The sequence below is a fragment of the Cnephaeus nilssonii genome, assembly GCF_951640355.1.
Source record: "Cnephaeus nilssonii genome assembly, chromosome: X".
In the NCBI taxonomy this organism is placed as follows: domain Eukaryota; kingdom Metazoa; phylum Chordata; class Mammalia; order Chiroptera; family Vespertilionidae; genus Cnephaeus; species Cnephaeus nilssonii.
The window spans coordinates 109,444,488-109,463,411 of NC_137071.1; the positions used below are offsets into that span (position 1 = coordinate 109,444,488).

The 18,924-nt window shown below is 43.8% G+C and overlaps 1 protein-coding gene across 4 annotated transcripts in view; it reads right to left on the minus strand.

Annotated features, from left to right (window-relative positions):
* Positions 1–249: 249 nt before the first annotated feature.
* Positions 250–18,924, minus strand: part of ARHGAP36 (Rho GTPase activating protein 36) — a gene marked incomplete at its 5' end in the record, with an annotated part of 31,456 nt that continues 12,781 nt past the window's right edge. Inside the window, 11 exons of one of the 4 annotated variants that reach the window (XM_079765786.1) lie at positions 250–941; positions 2,993–3,099; positions 3,235–3,332; positions 3,565–3,741; positions 3,920–4,068; positions 4,527–4,677; positions 4,890–4,945; positions 5,159–5,351; positions 5,591–5,832; positions 6,362–6,427; positions 7,670–7,828. In XM_079765786.1, coding sequence (XP_079621912.1) covers positions 787–941; positions 2,993–3,099; positions 3,235–3,332; positions 3,565–3,741; positions 3,920–4,068; positions 4,527–4,677; positions 4,890–4,945; positions 5,159–5,351; positions 5,591–5,832; positions 6,362–6,427; positions 7,670–7,828 — 1,553 coding nt within the window. In that variant the 3' untranslated portion in view covers positions 250–786. Of the gene's footprint in view, positions 942–2,992; positions 3,100–3,234; positions 3,333–3,564; positions 3,742–3,919; positions 4,069–4,526; positions 4,678–4,889; positions 4,946–5,158; positions 5,352–5,590; positions 5,842–6,361; positions 6,428–7,669; positions 7,923–18,924 lie in introns of those variants that run through there. The other 3 variants (XM_079765785.1, XM_079765784.1, XM_079765787.1) reach the window with 3 other exon arrangements.

Consider the following 18,924-nt stretch of genomic DNA (forward strand, 5'->3'; position numbering starts at 1 on the left):
TTTGTAATCAGGTGACTTTAACTAGTTGGAACTATGTGTCCATATCTAACCATTTTGCTGACAACAGGGTGTGAATGCCAGCTGTCTGTAAAACAAATCAAGGTAAAATCAAATTTTTCCTCTAACTTTTGACCAAAGAAAAGCTAGCTAGACTTATACTTGAGATTGCCCTGAGCAAAACCGCACATAATTTTGGGAGTGGCTGTTTGACGAGCCATTGGTCTAAATAATTTGGGGAAAAGAAATATCCTGAGGTGGTGGAGTTGCTGCGGGGACACGGCTATGAGTTGGTGTGACATGATTTAGCATTAATTGTCAGCTGTCAGTAGGCTGACCTAACGTCCTAGCATGCCTCTTGAGGGCCTTTCCAATTAAGCTCTTGGGAGTAGGGTAGGAAAGTCAGGAAAAACATGCAATCTCCTTTGGGAAAGGGAAAGCACCTCGAGATTTGTGAGCTTCTCTGAAACAGGTGTTTACCACAAATGTCACATCAATTAAAGAAAAAGCTGTAATGTGGGAAAGCCAGGATCAGGGGTAAAAGAGAAAGGCAAGGTAGCACCAGGGAGCCTGGGCATGACACAGAAACATCTCTGCTTTTACCAGTTGAAGGGACCAAGCATCCCCAGTGAAAGGGCTGGCAGTGTGTTTGGACTTCTCAACCTGACCCGAGCATCAGGTGGAACTCCTCACCCTCAGATCTTTACCTTCAAGACACACTCTTTAAGTGTTTCCTATGACATCTCCCACCCTTTTCCCCTGTCCGGCACCTTATTGAAGGAAAAACATCTAAGGAAAGAAATAGCCGATGCCAGTTTTGGCCTCCTCCCGGGGCACACGGAGCAATGGGCGGTCTTGCTCCAGAATGGGGGGGTTACCCGCTCCTTCCTCATCGTCATGGGAACGGGCAGTGCCGGGAGGCACAGCTGGCTCCTCAGAGGAACCTGGAAAATAGTAACAATGTTAACTTCTTACTTTCAACAGCACCCAAGGGACTAAGACCTAATTTAGAGCTTCAAATACAATATGAGGCAAGAAGTTAGGGCAGAAATGGTTATTCCCATTAGAATTGTAAGAAAACTGCAGCTTAAGAGCAGAATATAGATCTCTAAAACTATGCCCACTGTGGAAGCTGGGGGTGGGGGGAAAGAGCTTGGTTAGAGAACAGAAAGAGTTAGACAGATACCCCATGCTTAGAGCAAATAGACATTACCTCCTGGGAGGTGGGGAAGAATGCGGCCTCCAAACAACCACCACCACCACCACCCTACAAGCAGCCTAACTAATTTAACTAAGCAAATGAGTAATAAAGCTGGAGCCAGAAGCTTACAGCACTTCATGGAGGGGAGAAAGCAGGAGTCGATCTTCAATGACTCTGGGAAGGGCTTGTAGTTCATTACTTGACCAGTCTGAGACTTGTTTTTAAGCAGGGTGGTATCTACAGGAAATGTAACATTGGCATCTTCTTTATAGAACTGGATTGCTTTTGGATTCTGAACTTTAGAGTCAAAATAATTAGGCATTGGTACTGCTTCCATATTCATGATTTCTTCAAGATTGACAGCAGGGTCTGGCTGAGGGTCTGGAATTGTATTGAAAATGGAGACATCTTCAGCCTCTGGAATCACATTGGTAACTTCATCTTCTTCAAAAGTATTGTCTGGGTATTTTTGAGAATCTGAAATTTCATTGTGAATTTGAGCATCCCTGGGCTCTGGAACCACACCAAGAACTGAGTCTTCTTCAAAAATTGAATTTTCTTCTGAGTCTTGGATTCCACTGACATCAGAGGCTTCTTCATGTCCTGGGATTTCTTTAGCATCTGAAGCTTCTTCATTGTTTAGGACTCCACTCATATTTGAGGATTCTTCCTCATCTTGAGTATCATCAAAATCAGAGACATCTTCAGGGCTGGTTACCACATGGAGAGCTGGAACCTCTTCAGGGTTGGATTCTTCTTCAGAACCTGCAATCCCATTGACCTCTGGAGTTTCTTCGTGACCTGGAATTTCTTCAGTACCTGAGGTTTCTTCATCATTTGGGACTCCATCAAGAGCTGGAACTTCTTCAAGATTGGAATCTTCTTCAGAGTCTGAGAGTCCATTAACTTCTGGAGATTCTTCATGATTTGGAATTTCATGACCATTAGGGGCTTCTTCAGGGCTTGGGACCACATGAAGAGCTGGGACTTCTTCAAAATCAAGGTCTTCATAAGAGTCTGAAATCCCATTGACTTCTAAGGCTTCTTCATGGTCTGAAATATCTTCAGCATTTGAGGCTTCATCGTTTGGGATTTCATCAAGAGCTGGAATCTCTTCAAGATTGGGGTCTTCTTCTGAATCTGGGTTTTCATCATTATCTGAGGCATCTGCATGATCTGGGATTTCATCAGTATCTGAGGCTTCTTCATAATTTGGGATTACATGAAGATAGGGAACTTCTCCAAGGACAAGATTTTGGTAGTCTTCAAAATTTGGTCCTTCTTCAAGGTCATGGTTTGGGATTTCTCCAGGGTTTGGGATTTCTTGCACATCTGGGACTCCTTCAGGGTCTGGGACCATATCAAAATATGGTATTTCTTCAAAGTCTGGGATTTCAATGAGTTCTGGAATTTCATCATCAAGATCTAGAATATCCTCAAGAGGAGGAAGATCATCAAAATTCACAGTATCATCATCATCATCATCATCATCCTCATTGTCATAATCATCTTCTTCATCAAGCTCCGGTATGTCTTCAAGAATTGGACCTTGAATCTCAAAGTCATTTGGGATCTCAAGACCTTGGACTTCTCCAAAGACTACTCCTTGATTGAGATATTCAAATACTAGTTCTTCATTAACTGTCACATCTTCCTGCAAGGATTCATTTTCCTCAAGGGGCTCATCTTCAGCAAGTACCTGGCCTTCAGGAAGGGCCTGACCTTCACCAAGGGACTGACCTTCAGCAAGGGCCTGACCTTCAGCAAGGGTCTGATCTCCAGCAGGGAACTGACCTTCATCAAAGGGCTTGCTCTGAGCAAGGACAGCAGCCCGGGCTTCAGCAGAGTTTTCCACTGGATCAGAAAGTAAAGCATCCTCTTCCATCTTTATACGTGCACTCCTGAATGAGATTGAATTTGAAAAAGCAAATCAGTTTGTGTACTCGGATGGATTAACAAAAAGGTGATCTGGGAATGCAAACCCCCACAAAAGTTTCTCTTTTGGGTAAGCAAAAACAAACCAAGAAAACACTCACTGGATCCTCCTCAAATTCCTGCGTCGAATAAAATCAAGGGCTTCAGGACTGGATTTCCACACACGCTTCGCAACCTGCCTCTGAATATGTGGCGGCACCTGGGGATAAAATTAACAAATTAGTCTCATTATGCATCTTTTAAAATTTTATACTCATTTCTATCAGTTGCCCAGGATTGAAGGCACCACCTAATGTGGGAAGAACTTCATGAATGTGCATGGAGATTTTGAGGTACCTTTGGTCACCCTCAGGAACAAATGTACAACTTATCCCTGCCTTGTGAACAGGAGAGAGAGCTGTGAAATAAGTGTGTCCAAAATTTACAAATACCTGGAAGAGGACATCCCAGTTATCAATCATAGCACGGACCACATTGACAGAAGCAACATAGTGGTCAATCCCCAGACTTGTTTTCCTGGATTCCCTCTTGCCAAATCTCCCTTTCTTCAGGAGAGCAGATCCAAACACCAAGGCCAAATTGGTGGAAGTCATACGGTTGCCAAAAACCTAGGTAAAACAAAGCAGAAAGTGGTTGATTCTAAGGTAGTAATGAAAGTCATACAAATGAAAACATCTTTTTATTTTTGTTTCCCTCTCCCTCTGTTTCTCTGGCTCTGTCTTTCTCATATACTCCCATACATGTCCCCAACCACAGCCCTCATTACCCTTTCCCAGAGCTTTTTACCAACTGTCCATCAATGCCAATGGAGTCCTCGCAGTTCTCAGTGATTTTATGCAGGGCCTTCAGCAGACGCTCCAGGGTGTCACTGTGGCAGGGTGGCATCAGGTAAACCAGCAATTGCAGGGCAGAAAGCTGATCTTGTGGCTTCAGAGCTAGAGGAAGGAAAATAAGGGCTGGTTCAGGGGACTAGACTTGGCAGCAGCCTAAAACCAAGAGAAATGTGATTCTGCTTAAAAATCACTGAAGGCTGTGGAGAAAGTCCAGGAGGCATCTTTTCTTTGCTCACTGCCATAGATTTGATCCCAGAAGCCCCCAAAACAAGAAAGGTTCTCATCAAAATCAAATGCCTTCTGCAGAAAGTAGGTTCTTCTTCATCCTTAGAGGACAGACACAGCTTTAAGAAACTCTGGAGAAATTTCCAAAGGCAGGCTTATAATAGACTATTAAGATATACAAGGAAAGTAATCTGAAGAGGTGTTTTCATCTTTAGATATTTATTCTGTCTTAGTTCCTAGGGTCTTGCAGCCTGAGCTCTGTCCCTACACCCCCACACTTGTGTACTATTTCCTTTCCTTGCCAAACAAGGAAGAAGGGAGAGCAGAAGACTCACTTGCTGTCAGGAGGAAGGACATGTATAGATCATCTGGCAGCAGAGAGTCCTTCATGTCACGGAAAAACTCCTTGAGAAGTGCAGCAACATCATGCACATTCTGAGTGTCATCAAACACTACATCCAGACCTTGATCAAATTCTTCACGGAGCTATAAAAGGGAAGAGAATACCATGGACTGCCTGCCCTGCCCACCACAGGCTTCCTCCTGGTCATTTCTTCAATAAGTTTCAGGCTTCAGTGGAGGAAGTTGGCAATATTCTGTGCCTGCTACATGAAACTCCCCTCCAGGAATTTGGGGAGCCCCCACATCACCTGCTTTTTCTTACTCAAAAAACAATAGTGTAAACAAACCCAATTTACCTCACGAACTCTCTCCTCTGAGTATTCCAGGGTGAAAATCCCCACTGTGTTTAAGCCTGAAAGAAAAGAGCAGGTATGCTAAGAATCTCTGATCCCCTTCCCCAGGGCATTTCCCTTCTCCCAGCTGCATCCCGAACCCAACTGGTGGCAGGGGAATGTTCCAAGCCCTTCATCCTGCAATCTCTTTTCTCTTCCAATTTCTAGAACATCATTCTTGATCTTTAATTGCTTTCTACTTTAATTTAACCATCATTTTTTGCCCCTCTTACCATGTTTCTCAATGAAGCTGCAGCATGCCTCAACAACGTGGGGGATTTGCTTAGCAATCGGATTGAGGCTCATTTTCCTTTTGGATCCCAGAAGCCGACGGCCAATTGGAAAGGAAATTTTGGAAAGTTGCAGGGTCTGCAGCAGCAGGGCCCCATCCTCCAGTTCAGCCAGGCTATCCACAGATACTGCACCCTGTGAAGAACCCAGAGTATCTTAAAATGGGGAAGCAGGGAGGAGGCTTCAAACCTTCCTGAGTATTGCATCACATTCATAATAGGAGACATTCTTTCTTTGGCAAGCCAAGTACATCCCTACAGCATGTTTTGTTCAGCTCCTCCTCCCTCAGAGAACACAGGCCTTGACCCTCCTGCCGCACAACCCTGAACATCTCAGGAAGGGCCCCTGCCTGAAACCTGGAAGGTTTAACTCACTCTGCGTCCACGGCGAGTGAACTCTCGGGGCAAGGAGGGCTCCTCCCGTCTTCGGTTGAAAAAGCGCCTGATGCGGCCAAACATCCTTTGCACCACGTTTCCCCGACGACGGCGACGGCCTGCAGCCTGACTGGTAGATTCTTCAATCTGCATCGTGGCTCTTAATTCAAGTTGCTTGCTGCGGGTAAACTCATTCACCAGCACCTCTTCCAGACGAATGCCAAAAGTCTTGAGTGATACAGCTGAGGAGCCTAGGAGAGAAATGTAAATGCTCAGCAGCGCTTAAATCAGGAGGGACTGCAGGGGCTGTAACACTCCTCTAAGCAACCTTTCAAAGTCAAACCCCACGCCTCCAGACTCATAGCGTTCCCCCTCCCCTTTCTCCCCTCCCGCTTCCACCCCCGTGAGTGAGCCAAAAAGAGCCTGCAGTGGTTTGGCTTCACTCAACTACCCCATGGAGCTCAAGATCCCTGCCTTAAGTCCTGCCAGGGGATGACTACCTTGAAGCAATGAGGAAAATATCTTCAGGAAGATCAGCCTAGGGTGGATCTTAAGACGATAGGCTTAGGCAGATCTGATGGGACCGCCCCTCGCGCCCCTGCAGTTAGTGCTCCATTTCCTGAAATCTTCCCTTACCCGATTTCTGGGGGGATTGGGGGGAAGTGTCCCCAGGGGCAGTAAGCACCGCACAGTCTACAGTAGCCAGGGGCACAATACAGAAAGGATGCAGCATCCCATTTCTTTCCTAAGGAAAGTACAAGAGCTCCTCACCCCTCTGTTGTCCTCTTAGAATCAGAAACCTGTTCTCCAAGGCGTTTGGACTGTCAACGGGGAGAGCTATGGGAAGAAAAAAGAAAACACACACACACACACACACACACACACACACACACACACACACAAATGGGATCTTGTGACTAAAGCACCGCAATGCATTGATCCACAGGAATGGGGAGGGGGTGGTAAACAGCGCTATCCAGCCCGCGAAAAGTATTTTGCTTTCTCCCAGCCTTAGTTTCCCCATTTAACAGTGGTTTATTCCTATGTACCGCGTGGGAGACTCCAAGAATTTAACCAAACCAGACAATTTTAGGCGCCGTGTGATACGGCGCATGTTGTTATGCACCACTAGTACCTCAACACAACGCTTAAAACATAAATTCCAGGGCTCTGAGCATTGGGACAGTGCAACAGGCGAAGGGTAAGGGCTCTGCCTGTGGCGCCTCCGCTGTAGGAGTTGCCAAGTTACTGCGGACACTCTCACGCCTGTGATGCCTGGATGCCTTAGGCTCCAGGAGCTGCAGCGGGAGAAGCAGCAACGCAGCAACCCACGCTCCAACTCCCCCCCCCCCCCGCCCCCGCTCCACCAGCCACGGCTGCTTGCGGGGTCTCCTCGCCCTTTGCTTCGCTCCTTTCAGGCTGCGTCCCCTGTGCGCGCCTGCTGTCCCTACACTTTATATCACTACAGGAGCGCCTCTCGCCCGTGCGACCCCCTCCACCTCCCTTCAATCTGAGCCCCTACCTCCTGAGAGCCCAGGCACACTCGAACCCCGTCCACTGCTGGGTCGCACTCGCTCCTCGCCAGCTGAACTGGGCTGCTCTCTTAGCGCACCTCCCGCCTTTGCTCTCCGCAGAGATTGGTGCGTGTCTTTCTCTCACTGTCTCGCTGTCTCCTTACTCTCCGTCTCTCAACCGCGCGGTCTCAGTCTGTCCCAGTCCTCTCGCGGAGTGTTTCTCTGCGCCTCGCTCCCACTCTGACTCCTAGCACCGCATCTGGTGTGTCTGTCTCTTCACCTGTGCTCTATCAACTTGTCTGTCCCTGACATCTGCCAGTCTGACTTGCTGCCCCTCAAACTCCCAGCCTTTGACCCAACTCAATTAATCTTATCTCTTCTGCAATTCAACAAACACCTTTCAACTCCCTCTTCCTCAGTTCTCCGGGCGGGCACCAGGAGAACCGACCAGATCTGAGACCAGAATTGTGCCCCTCCTATCCTTCTAGACCCCCAACTCGCCCCGTCCTGCCCCGGGGGTCCACTCGCGGAAGAGCGAGGACGCCACACTCCGGGTACTGCTTACCTCGGTCAGGTTTGAATTCTGAGAGGAAATGTCTGGCCACAAGTTCCTGGTAAGCAGTCTCTTGCAGCTTCAGACGCTCCAGCTCTGAGAGATTGTGTATTGATATCATCTTCGTCCTGCGGTCCGGGTTGTGTCCTGGGGCTCCTCCCAGGACATTCACTAAAAAAATGAAGGCGGACATCAACAGCAAAGGGGGCATGATTCTGGGGCACCGTGTCCTGGCTGCCTTCAGAAAAGGAGTGCAGCCACCCATTCTGGAATCGGATGATTATCAAAGCTGCATCATCCAATTGTCACTGGACCTGGTGGAGGGAACTGTGGGGGAGAGGTTGGTAGAGGGGGAGGAAAAACTGGGAGGCGGCTTCACCCTGGAGCAGAGCTGCCTCTGGTTGCTTTTTCAAAAAAAAAAAAAAATCCAACTAAAAAAAATCAGCCCTGAACCAACAGTCCAGAAAAGAGAAAACCTAATTTGGAAAGAGAGAGAGGGAGGGAGAGAGAGAGAGACCTTACTCACAATTTTAAAATGCACATTGACACAAGAATAATGTAATATTTTTCCATTAATTCAAATGCTGATTCAATTTATTTTTTATTTTTTAATGGTAATACTCGAGGTTGTCCAGGTTGGGTAAAAAGGGCACTTTCATCTAGGTTAAGAAACCCTGTATGTTTGTACAGTTCTTCCAGAAAGCAAACTGGATACATGAGTCTTGAGCCAAAATATTATCCCCAGGCCCTTTGACCAGTAATTCCCCTTCTAGGAATCTATCCTAATGAAATCTTCCTACAGACAAGAAAAACCATATTTACATGAGCCATAAGAGTAAAAAAAAAAATAAGGGAAAAAAGTTCACCCAGCAATGAGAATAATTATATATATTAGGGAATGGTCACAGTATGGGAAATTATGCAATCATTAAAATTATGTTTTGTTTGTTTTTTATTGAATTTATTGGGGTGACATTAGTTAATAAAATTATATGTTTCAAGCTACAATTCTATAATACATCATCTGTATATTGTATTATGTGTTCACCACCCCAAGTCAAGTCTCCTTCCATCCTCATTTATCCCCTCTATACCCTCTTCTATTTCCCCTTCCTCCCTCTTTCCCTCTGTTAATCACCAGAAATGTTTACAAAGAGCTCTTAAACCACAAATACAAAATATAGAGTTGTATTAATTATGATTACAACTATATGAAGAAAAACACACATGAAAATAAGACCAAAAGAAATGTACTCAAATATTAACATACAGTATCTATATTCAGTGGTGGGAATTTGTTTGCCTTTTGCCTATTTACCAAAAATTGTGCAACTTGATTATATTATTTTTTATGAAAAAACATCCATTTGTACCAAAACAAACAAACATCATTTCCAGGAAAAGTCTAGTAAGGCTATCTATTCAGGATTTGTGATCAGAGTGAACTTTGTCTTAGTGTACTAGAAAACCTGTCCCTTTTTCATGGTGCCCACTCTCTTACACTGCACCCAGGCTGCTCAGGATCCCCCAGTGGGATCTGCCTGGACCCCACACAGCATCCTTTCTTGCACATCTTCACCTTTATAACTCCTTTTCTATTTTATTTATCCATAAAAATAAACCTGTATTAAATGCCCACTTTGTACCAGACACTGAAGATTCAAATATGAGCAAGATAATACTACTCTTTTCATAAAGGGTTTAACTGCAGTGAAAGAGATACACAAGTTAGCAACAATTTACAAAACCTTGTGATAAGTAATTGGCCAAGATATAAACAAAGTATTGTGAGAGCAGAAAGGAGGAAACATCTAAGTCTGCCTGGAGACACGGTGGGGGGGGGGCGGAGAGGCGGGGGGGGGGGGGGGACCCAGAAAGAGAGAACAGCGTGTGCAAAGGCAAGGAGATGGGAAAGAGGTTGTTACATTCTTAAAGCTGTATAAAGGAGATAAATCTAGATAGGCAGGGGTGAGCTCATGAATGACCCTGTTAGCCATGCGAAGGAGCTGGACTTCTCCTGAAGGTAATAGGGGACTACTGCAGGGTTTTAAGTGGGGAGTGACAGAGTCCGAGTTGCAGCGTGGAAAAATCACATACAGTAGTGAAAATCCTGGTTTGGGTAGAGAGCCTGAAGTAGGTACATCAGCCAAGAGGCAAGAGATGCTGACACAAGTCAAGTGTCACTAAAGCTGGAGCAGAGGATGGATTTTATGGGTAGAATTGACAGGACTTAGGGGAATTTTTTATTGTAATGAAAAGGAAAGGATTTAAGACAGCTCTGAAGTTTATGATTTGGGTGAGTGTGTGCATGCTGGTTCCTGACAGAAAAGATAATTTGGAACATGAGGAACTTTTTGACAAGAAGGAAAGTTGTCACATGCCATTTTTCTGAGATTATCTTTCCCATGGACTTTTATGATAATATTCTATATATTATTGGGGATGGGGCTTAGAGTCCAAAGACTAGGTAATGTTGCTTTGCCAGAGAAAAGGTAGGTAGGAGTTTATCATTCAACAATCTATATAAATGATCTCTACCCAAAAAAAAAAATTCCACCCTACTTTTGTTTCCAAAATTCTATTTGCCCATTTTTCTTAATGATCAAAGCCACACATGTTAGAAATATATGCTGGCTGGATAACTAAAGTGCAGTATGAGAAAGGATGAGAAGTCTTTCTATGGATTTTTAATTCTTACCCTAGGTTTTTTGAAAGGCCCTTCAACTTCAAAACATCATCCCCTCAACCCAAAGAGAATGCCTAAGCCCAATCAACAAACTGCATCCACAAAATGACCATTTTAACCCAAAGTACATGCACATAACCTAACCACAGACCCAGAGTAAGCCTCTAGCAATCCCCCATTCACAATAGCAGATGCAGAACCTGTTAGCCAAGGGTCTTATCCAGACACACACAACCCAGCCCTGGCTTCATTTTTCTAACATAGCCTCCCTCTCCCCTTGCCCCAATTCAGATATTGTTGTACCTGTTCTGTAGTTGCAGCTATTTCTTTTTTTTTTAATTTCTTTATTGATTAAGGTGTCACATATTTGTCCTCATCCCCCCATTCCCATCCCACACCCCTCCCCACGGATGCCCCAACCCCCTGTTGAACTTAACCATTGGTTAGGCTCATATGCATGCACACAAGACCTTTGGTTGATCTCTCCCCCCTCCCCCCACCCTCCCCTATCCTCCCTCTGAGGCCCGATAGTCCGATCGATGCCTCCTTGCTTCTGGTTCTGTTCTTGTTCATCAGTCTATGTTGTTCATCATTTCCCCTAGATGTGCGAGGTCATGTGTCACTAGAGATATGCTTATATGAACTGAATGTGAGATGAGCAATAATAGTTATGCTGACAGGCAAATGAATCAGTCTGTAGTGAGTTTCTTTCTGGACCAACAGTTCTTTTGAGACCCAAAATCAATGTCCACCAGTTCCTTATGTGTACATGTCGGCACTGACCCCTCAGCTCTGGATGGTGGACAAATGGTGGTAATGCAGGTTCGATTCCCTCTGGTTGGGTCTCGGCCGGACCCAGGGGCACGGCTTCATCCGGACCCATGGGCGCGTGGCCTCACCCGGATCCAGGGGCACATGGCCTCACCCGGACCCAGCTATTTCTTCTTGCCGAGGCTTGCCACATCTGGTATTCCAAAGAGTATAGCTGGTTCTTTCACCCGAAAAATCAAGATGAAAATCAATCCCTCTCCCCAACTCAAATAAGGTAAGAAAAAATAAGAAAACCCCAAAACAACACCAACCAAAAAGAGAGAGAGAAAAACCTTTGAGAGATGAGTCAGCCTAGATGCTTATAATTCTGATGGAAATCAAAGGCCTTGAATAAACCATTTGTCATTGCCTCCTGCTCAAAGATACAGAGCTAAACTTAAGAGCAATCATATGCTGCAGTTCTGCCAGCAAAATTGACACTGTCTTGCTTACCTTCAACTCTCTGAAGGCACTAGAAGAATACACACACGACAGAAGCAGAGTTAGGAAGGCCAATGTGCCCAAAAAAGAAGCAGATGGGTAGGGTTGGGAGGGAGATGAGTAAACAGACTTAACACTATGAGAGATTTGCTTAACAGGTTCTTGAGATCTGAATACTTGCCCTCAGGCCTGACTTGCTAACCTGAACACAAAAGGAGGTTCCTCACAGGGAATTAACTGCCAAGAGACCTCTCTTGCTCCAAAGTGTCTTCCCCTTCCCCCTATAACATGGTGCTGGCCTAAAGTGACCAGGACATCAAAAAGATACTCAAGAAGAGAGACCAAAGCAAGCCCTGTCTTACAAAAACAATATCCTTAGACAAATATCTGTAGTGACCACTGGAGTTGGAGCTAAATGGAACTGAGTTCAAAGCCAAGCTTTATGACTTCTTAGCTGTGTGACCTTAAGAAAGTTAGTTGAATTCTCTGAGTCTCAGTAGCTTCCTCTATAACATGAGGAAATAATGCAGTACCCATTTTAGCAGTTGTGTGAGAATTAAATGAATAATGTATGTATGATATTTAGCATGGGTTTTTAATAAACATGTTGATAATGAAGGGTTTTTTGCAGAGGGCATGACTTTATCAGAAAATATCAAGTTTCAAAAGTAAACATATAAAATTAGAATTTGTATAAATACATCCAAGGACTTACTCTCATCTATCTTTACTAAATCTGAGTTATATGAAAACAGGTAAAGGATCCTGAGAGATTGTTGGGAATAGATCTTTCTTCATCAATCTCCATTGGCATTAGGGTCAAGTATAAAAAAATAATCTTAAAACATTTAGAAAAAAATGGATAAGTCAGTTTTCAAACGCTATTATTCAGATTAGTAAAATGTTTATATGTCTCAAAATGTATTTCTTTCAAACCATCCAATTTTACATTGCCACTAAAAAAAGAATGTATAATTTCATTTGGATCGATAAAGGGACTAGGATATAAACAGATACAAGAGAGAGAATTTGAACAAAGAGCAGAGGCACAACCAGATCAAGTCTCCAGTAATTCAAAAAGGGGAAACACGTCCTCCCAAAATGCATGTCACAGATGGAGGAACAAATTAACGTCAGAAAGGTCACCTGCTTTGACACTGCCAGGACAGAAATGCTCTCAGCTAGGCATAAATCCACAGCCTTAACAATTTGGAGGACTAATTAACTCCATTGCCCCAATTCAATAGTTAGGGATGGCGCAGTGCTTACTAGTAAATCCCTGCGAGAATAAAAGGGGGGACTGTATTGATGCCATTGTTTGAATCTTTATAAATTAGTCATTTTATGCCATCATCAGAATTTTGCTCCAAGCCTGAGAGCTGCTCAGAGTTTGAGATATTGATAGTGGACAGGGCTGGGTGCCCAGAAGGCATTGTATCTATGTTATTCAAATGTCTATAGGCTGTGACAATAGATAAAGACATTCCCCATTAAATTATCACAATTTGAGAAAAAGATACAGGTTTCTAGATGAAAACATTTGGGCACCAATTTTTTCTGCTGTCACATCATCTCATTCATCCCTGAGCATTAATGAGTTAACCTTTAAGTTGTTATCCTATAACCTCCATTTCAGCAAGACAGCAGAATGAACGAAATGGCTCATTTTATCGTATGCAGTGATGATGCTACAAGATAATTAAATTTGGGGACAGTGTTCTTAAGTATGTGGAGTCAGTCCATCATGCCATAGCAGAAGCTCACTAACTAGAGGTATATTGTTGAAATATATTGAGAAAAACTCTGGCTTTAAAGAAAAGAATGTTTCATGAACTGCTTAGAATATTAGAATGGATTAGAGATAAAAGGGACCTTGACTATCACCTAGTCCAAAGCTTCCATTCTACAATTCAGAAACCTGAAGCTCAGACAGGAACAGGGGTTTGCACAAGGTCACATGGCAGTTTGACAACAGATTGTAGACAATAACCCAGATCTTCTCAATTCTGAGGCTATTTCCTCTGTCCTGTCCACCTTTGATCTTAATATCTGCAAAATATTGCATAGCTAGATAATTAAAATAAAAAGGGACACATAATCAAAACTTGATTCCATAAGCAGACAGCCACCACAAATTACAACTTGTTTGTAAAATAAGTACAGTATTCATTCTATAGAATGTGGGATGCCCTTTTAAAATTTTATTTACTAAAGAAACAGCTCAAATTCAGGATAGTGAAAGTCAGTCTTTATGTTATAAATATCCCAAAGGATAGTATAAACAAGGTGAATGTGACATCAACTACAAGATTTAGATATTCTCACTAATATCTGCAGTATGTGTCAGAGTACATGATAGTGCTGACATCATAAGCTGTGACACTATTTAATCTTTTTTTTTTCCTTTTGGCTGCTGCTTCTATTATGTTGTGGCAGAAAAAGGAAAAAGTAAGATGTTCCACCAATAAGAGGTAAAAAATTTTAAATGCCCTGTGCTTTTCATGTTCTCAAAAGCTTTCCATATGTCCATGATCTCTATACCCTAACACATAGTAGGTGTTCAACAAGATTTTGTTGGGTGAATCACATGATTATAAACTCTGAGGGTTTTGAGAGAATATAACCGTCTTATATTTAAAACAGCTATTCATGATTCATGAATAAATGAATCATGCCACTTTATTCTCACACCAACTCCTGAAAAGGACGTAGGTTGGGTGTTATGTTTCCCCATTTTACACATAATAACAAACTAGGGCTCTGGAAAGGCTATGACTTACCTTAAGTTGCACAAAAATGCCATGGAGGTATATGATCAAGGAACCAGCTGTCCCTACATATACTCAGGCTTGGCCTTGCCCCTCCCACCAAACTATTATTTCTTGGTATGCATCACCAACATCTGCTGTCTGGAACTGGGACAGTCTGAATCAAGATTACCTTCTTTCCCAAGAAAGTGACTGGATTTTTGAGGTCTTGTTTATACATACTATTCTTGGGAAATAGAAATAAAGGAGGATGATTGATAAATTAGATAAAATGATAAGGTATATAAATTAGATAGGTAATGATGATTATGTTAGAGAGGTAGATATACTGACACATAAATATAAAGATACAGATATATGGTTTTGAAAAAGACTATTATGAAAGATATAGGAGAGGAATAGATAGAGGAGAAAGGTACCAAAGTCCTATATATTCCTCCCACAGCATCTCTCACTCCAAGCTGACAGACAGCATGACATCCTGTTAAAGATCCTGAGGTATGGACTAGAACTTGGGTTCAAATCCCAGCTTCACCACATGTAAGTTCACACTCACCAACCAAGTGACTTAGAGAAATTAATTATCTCACTTTTCTGAGTCTCATTTCCACTACCTTACAAAATAAGAATCATGATACCTATTAGGTATGGCTGTGATAAAGACTAAATAAAAGATAGAGTTGAATTAAAGAATCCTCCAAAGTGTAGCAAGGTGAGGAATTGCTCTCCAAAATACCTGAGAGTCAAATTTGAGAGGAAGACTGAGGAAAAGTGCTATTATCTCGAATGAGGCAGATAGTGCCTCCATTGAAAAACGCCCTTGCACCATCTTTCGAATGCAAGAATGGGTACTTATATCCTATCATCAGGATGACTTGAACTGTTTCATAATCAGATATGCAAGTCACCTAACTGTGGGGGTAGGGGAATTAGTATAGACTGTGGAATTTAGAAAAAAGTTAACAGGCTCACAAAAGAGATTTAGTCCCTACCTTTGGCTTCCTCAGCACAGTGTGCAAGCCATCCATGCAAGCATGGTGGAGGAAAGGGGGAGCCATCTGGAGTGGAAAGCCCCAGTTCCTGCCCTTGGGATTTTACAACCTACTTGAAGGTCTCATAAATATCAATAGTCTGAAAGACTGTCGAGAATGGCCCATGGGCATAACATCATCATTCCTTGAACTAATTTAAATACATTTTCTCTCCTTTGTTCCTTTAAGGAATATTAAGAATTGACTATTTCCTCAGGTCCACCAGTTCTGAGCAGACCCTTACTCAGTTGTAGGTTTTCAGTATAAACTCAGTAAACTCTCATTCATTTTCCCCATTCTCTCAACTCCTTTGGTCCTGTAAGCCCCCTTCTTTAAGTCACACTCCCTTTCAGACACACATATTCCGTCTGATAGATATCTATGCACACATGCATCCTCATGCTCCCTCACATATGCATTTTTACAGAGAGAGAGAGAAAGAGAGAGAATAGATCTCTCTAATGTAATCACTATAGCAGAGAGAAAAAAAGGGAAATGAGACTCTGGATTAAAGGGAGGATTATCAAGCATTTGTGCCACCACCACCGCCCTCTCCCCATCCCCCCCCCACCCCACCCCCGTCCCAAGACCACAGCTTGGGTTTCTACTAAGTGGGAATGAGAGAGAAAAGATCAATGGGAACACTCCCATAAACCATCTGGACAGATGCCTGTCAAGGAAACCTTCAGAATAAAGTTGTTCTCAGAATCTGTGCTGAGTGTTACTCCTCCTCCATCTTCGTTTCCGCACCCCCACCTGCTTCTCTCTTCTCTGACGAATTGTATCTTCCCCAACAAGCATTCAATTTTCTGCCCATTTTGTGTGTTTTTTTCCAAAATCCTATCTGAGTGATTGTCAGAGGGAATCGGGACTGCAGGAAATGGTTTCCCAGTAGTTTTCATTATAGGAACGGTATTTTAAAACTACATTAAAATAACCATATTTTTAAAAACATGAAAACCTGTCTGTCTACCTACCAATCCCTCTTAAAAATTAGACCACTGTCTTGGCTATGATGCAGTGAAAAAAGCCCTAGACCAGGAGTCAGACTAGTAGCCTGCCTAGTTACTAAGCAGCTGAGTGGCCTTGGGCAAGTCTGAGACCATCTCCAAGCTCTGAACACAACCAGGGTAATTTATTATTATCCTGCTTATCTAAGAACAAGGTAGAAACATAGCCCTCACATCTGCAGAGACCTTGATTCTTCTACAGGATTTAGCCCACTCTAGGACACAGAGCCATGCTGACTCTGTCCACAGCTGGAAAGAAAGCACTACCTCTACTCCACAGACTTCAAGGCTCCAGAGGGGGGAGATCTTAAGCAAGTCTCCCTCTCCCTCTTATTAGAGCCCCAGCCCAGCCCCACAGCCCTGCAGGGGTGGGCTCCCTGACTAGTGGCAGTGGGAAGAGATTGGGGAGGGGGAGAGGGGCAGGAACCCACTGGCAGATGACTTTGAGCCCTCAGTCTGGGAGGGTAGTCATGGGCCCCTGACTGCCTCTGGGCTGCCGAGGTGGCCCTGGCCCGGCTCAGCCATGCATGTCCTGCCCCTAAGTGGCTTGAGAAAGCATAGAACCTGAAGGTAAGTAAAGCCCCATGGCTACCAAAGACCACTCTTCGAGCCTATCCCCGGGGAGAATTTTAAAAATTAAAGCATTTGCCTGCCCAAAAACCGGGGCAACTTGTTCAGCACTTTCAAGCTTCCTCTCTCCCCCACCTCCTTCCTCAAGTCCAATTGGAGTGCCCTCACCTCCCACTCTAGCCCCTCAATAGGCTATACTCAGGCACCTAGAGCCCTGTCCCTACACTATCTCTTGGCGACTCTCCTAATCCTGCCAGGGAATAGTGGTGGCATTAACTGCTGGTCAGTCCTGCGGTGCAGCCACAGTCTGTCCTGTGACTAGCTGCTGGTGTTGCTAGCGCTGATAATGCTTAGCTCTGCTGCTCAGATTTCCCCAGTTCTCTGTAAAGCTTTCCTTGGAGGGGCAGGGGCTGATTCATTGCAATTTACCACATGGCAGCCAACTCATTGCCTTTCGCATACCTGTTTGCTAAATTCCCTTGGATACTCCCACTGTTTGTCATTGTACCCCCACAAGCTTCTCTCTCTTTATTCAGAGCTGATCTTTCCTTCAATATTCAGCCCAAGAATCTCTTCCTCTCAGTGCTCTGACTTTCCTCTCCCCTGGCCATGACATACAGTCTTACATTACAGGTAAAGGAAAGGCAGACCTGGAGGTGCAGATGACTAAGAAACTTACAAAAGGACACAGATCTAATTAGTAGCAGAGCCAAAAAGAAGGCCAGTCATTTCTGGATCCCAGCTGAACACACTTTTTGCTACCCTTCATTTCTTCCCTTGTTCCCTGACTTGTATGGCATTTGAGGGCAGGGAACATCCCTTTTGGCCCTTTGCACACAAGGAACAACCCCTTTACCCCTTGCCCTACTCTTCCTGCTCCTTGATTCCCATCTTATCCAGGTACTCAGCTCTTCCAAACTCAGAGAGAAAAGTATCATTTTGTTCAAAGTTCAATGAGCAGCAAGAGCAAACAGAAACTAATCACAAAGTGCTCTATACATCTGGATGAGAATGGTCTCAGTAATCTCTCCCTTCCCCCCCCCCCTCGTCCCCACATACACATAACACACACACAAACCTATCGTCTTCATAGTTCTTTTCCTATCTTATTGGCATCTGGAGAAGTCAGAAAACCACCCACACCTGCCCCAACCATCTTACTTTCTAATACCTCTTCCAAAAATGCCTTCTAATCTGCAGCCCAATAATCATATAAACAGATTACTATTCAGCCAAACAAAAAATATTATTCATAAGCACTAAATATTCTCATCTGACACAACAAAGGCAATACTGGGTTAAAAATGCAAGATCTCAAGAGGGAAAATTTTCAAATACACAACTATACCCCTTCCCAATTGAATTTTCTCCCCTCCTATGTGAAGTAAATGGTGGAAAAAGGGAGAGTGCTATTGACACAGAAGGACAGGAATGGAAAAGATAGTTAAGAATGTCAGAGATTATGCATGAGCCTGGCAGAGGGAAGGAGAGGGAAGCAGAGCCTAGACAAAAAAAGAGAGGAAGGACGGGAAGAGAAAAGGTTAGAGACATACTGAGCTGCTGACTCCAGGCATACATAGGTATTGGGGCAGCCCAAAAAGACATGAACTTATTCACTAAAGGCTCAGAAATGCAGCTTTCAGGGACCTAGATTGGAAGTAAGATCCAGAGCTCAATGGCAAGTCTCTCTTATCCCCTAGCAAAGGGAAAGAACTTCTGGCTCTGGCAGCAGCATTGGTGGCACTCTTTAAGTACCTACCACCATCACTACCAGGAAAATGCTTGCTTTCCTTCCTCCTTTTTTCTACCCCCACCCACAGTAATTAGATAAGTCTTACCTAGCACAGGAATGTAATTTGAATGGTCGGGTGGGTTTCCCTCCCATTGAAGGAGAGTATCTCTCCCTCTCCTCCTACTGAAAATGGGCTGGTGCTGCCCCTTCACATACTTT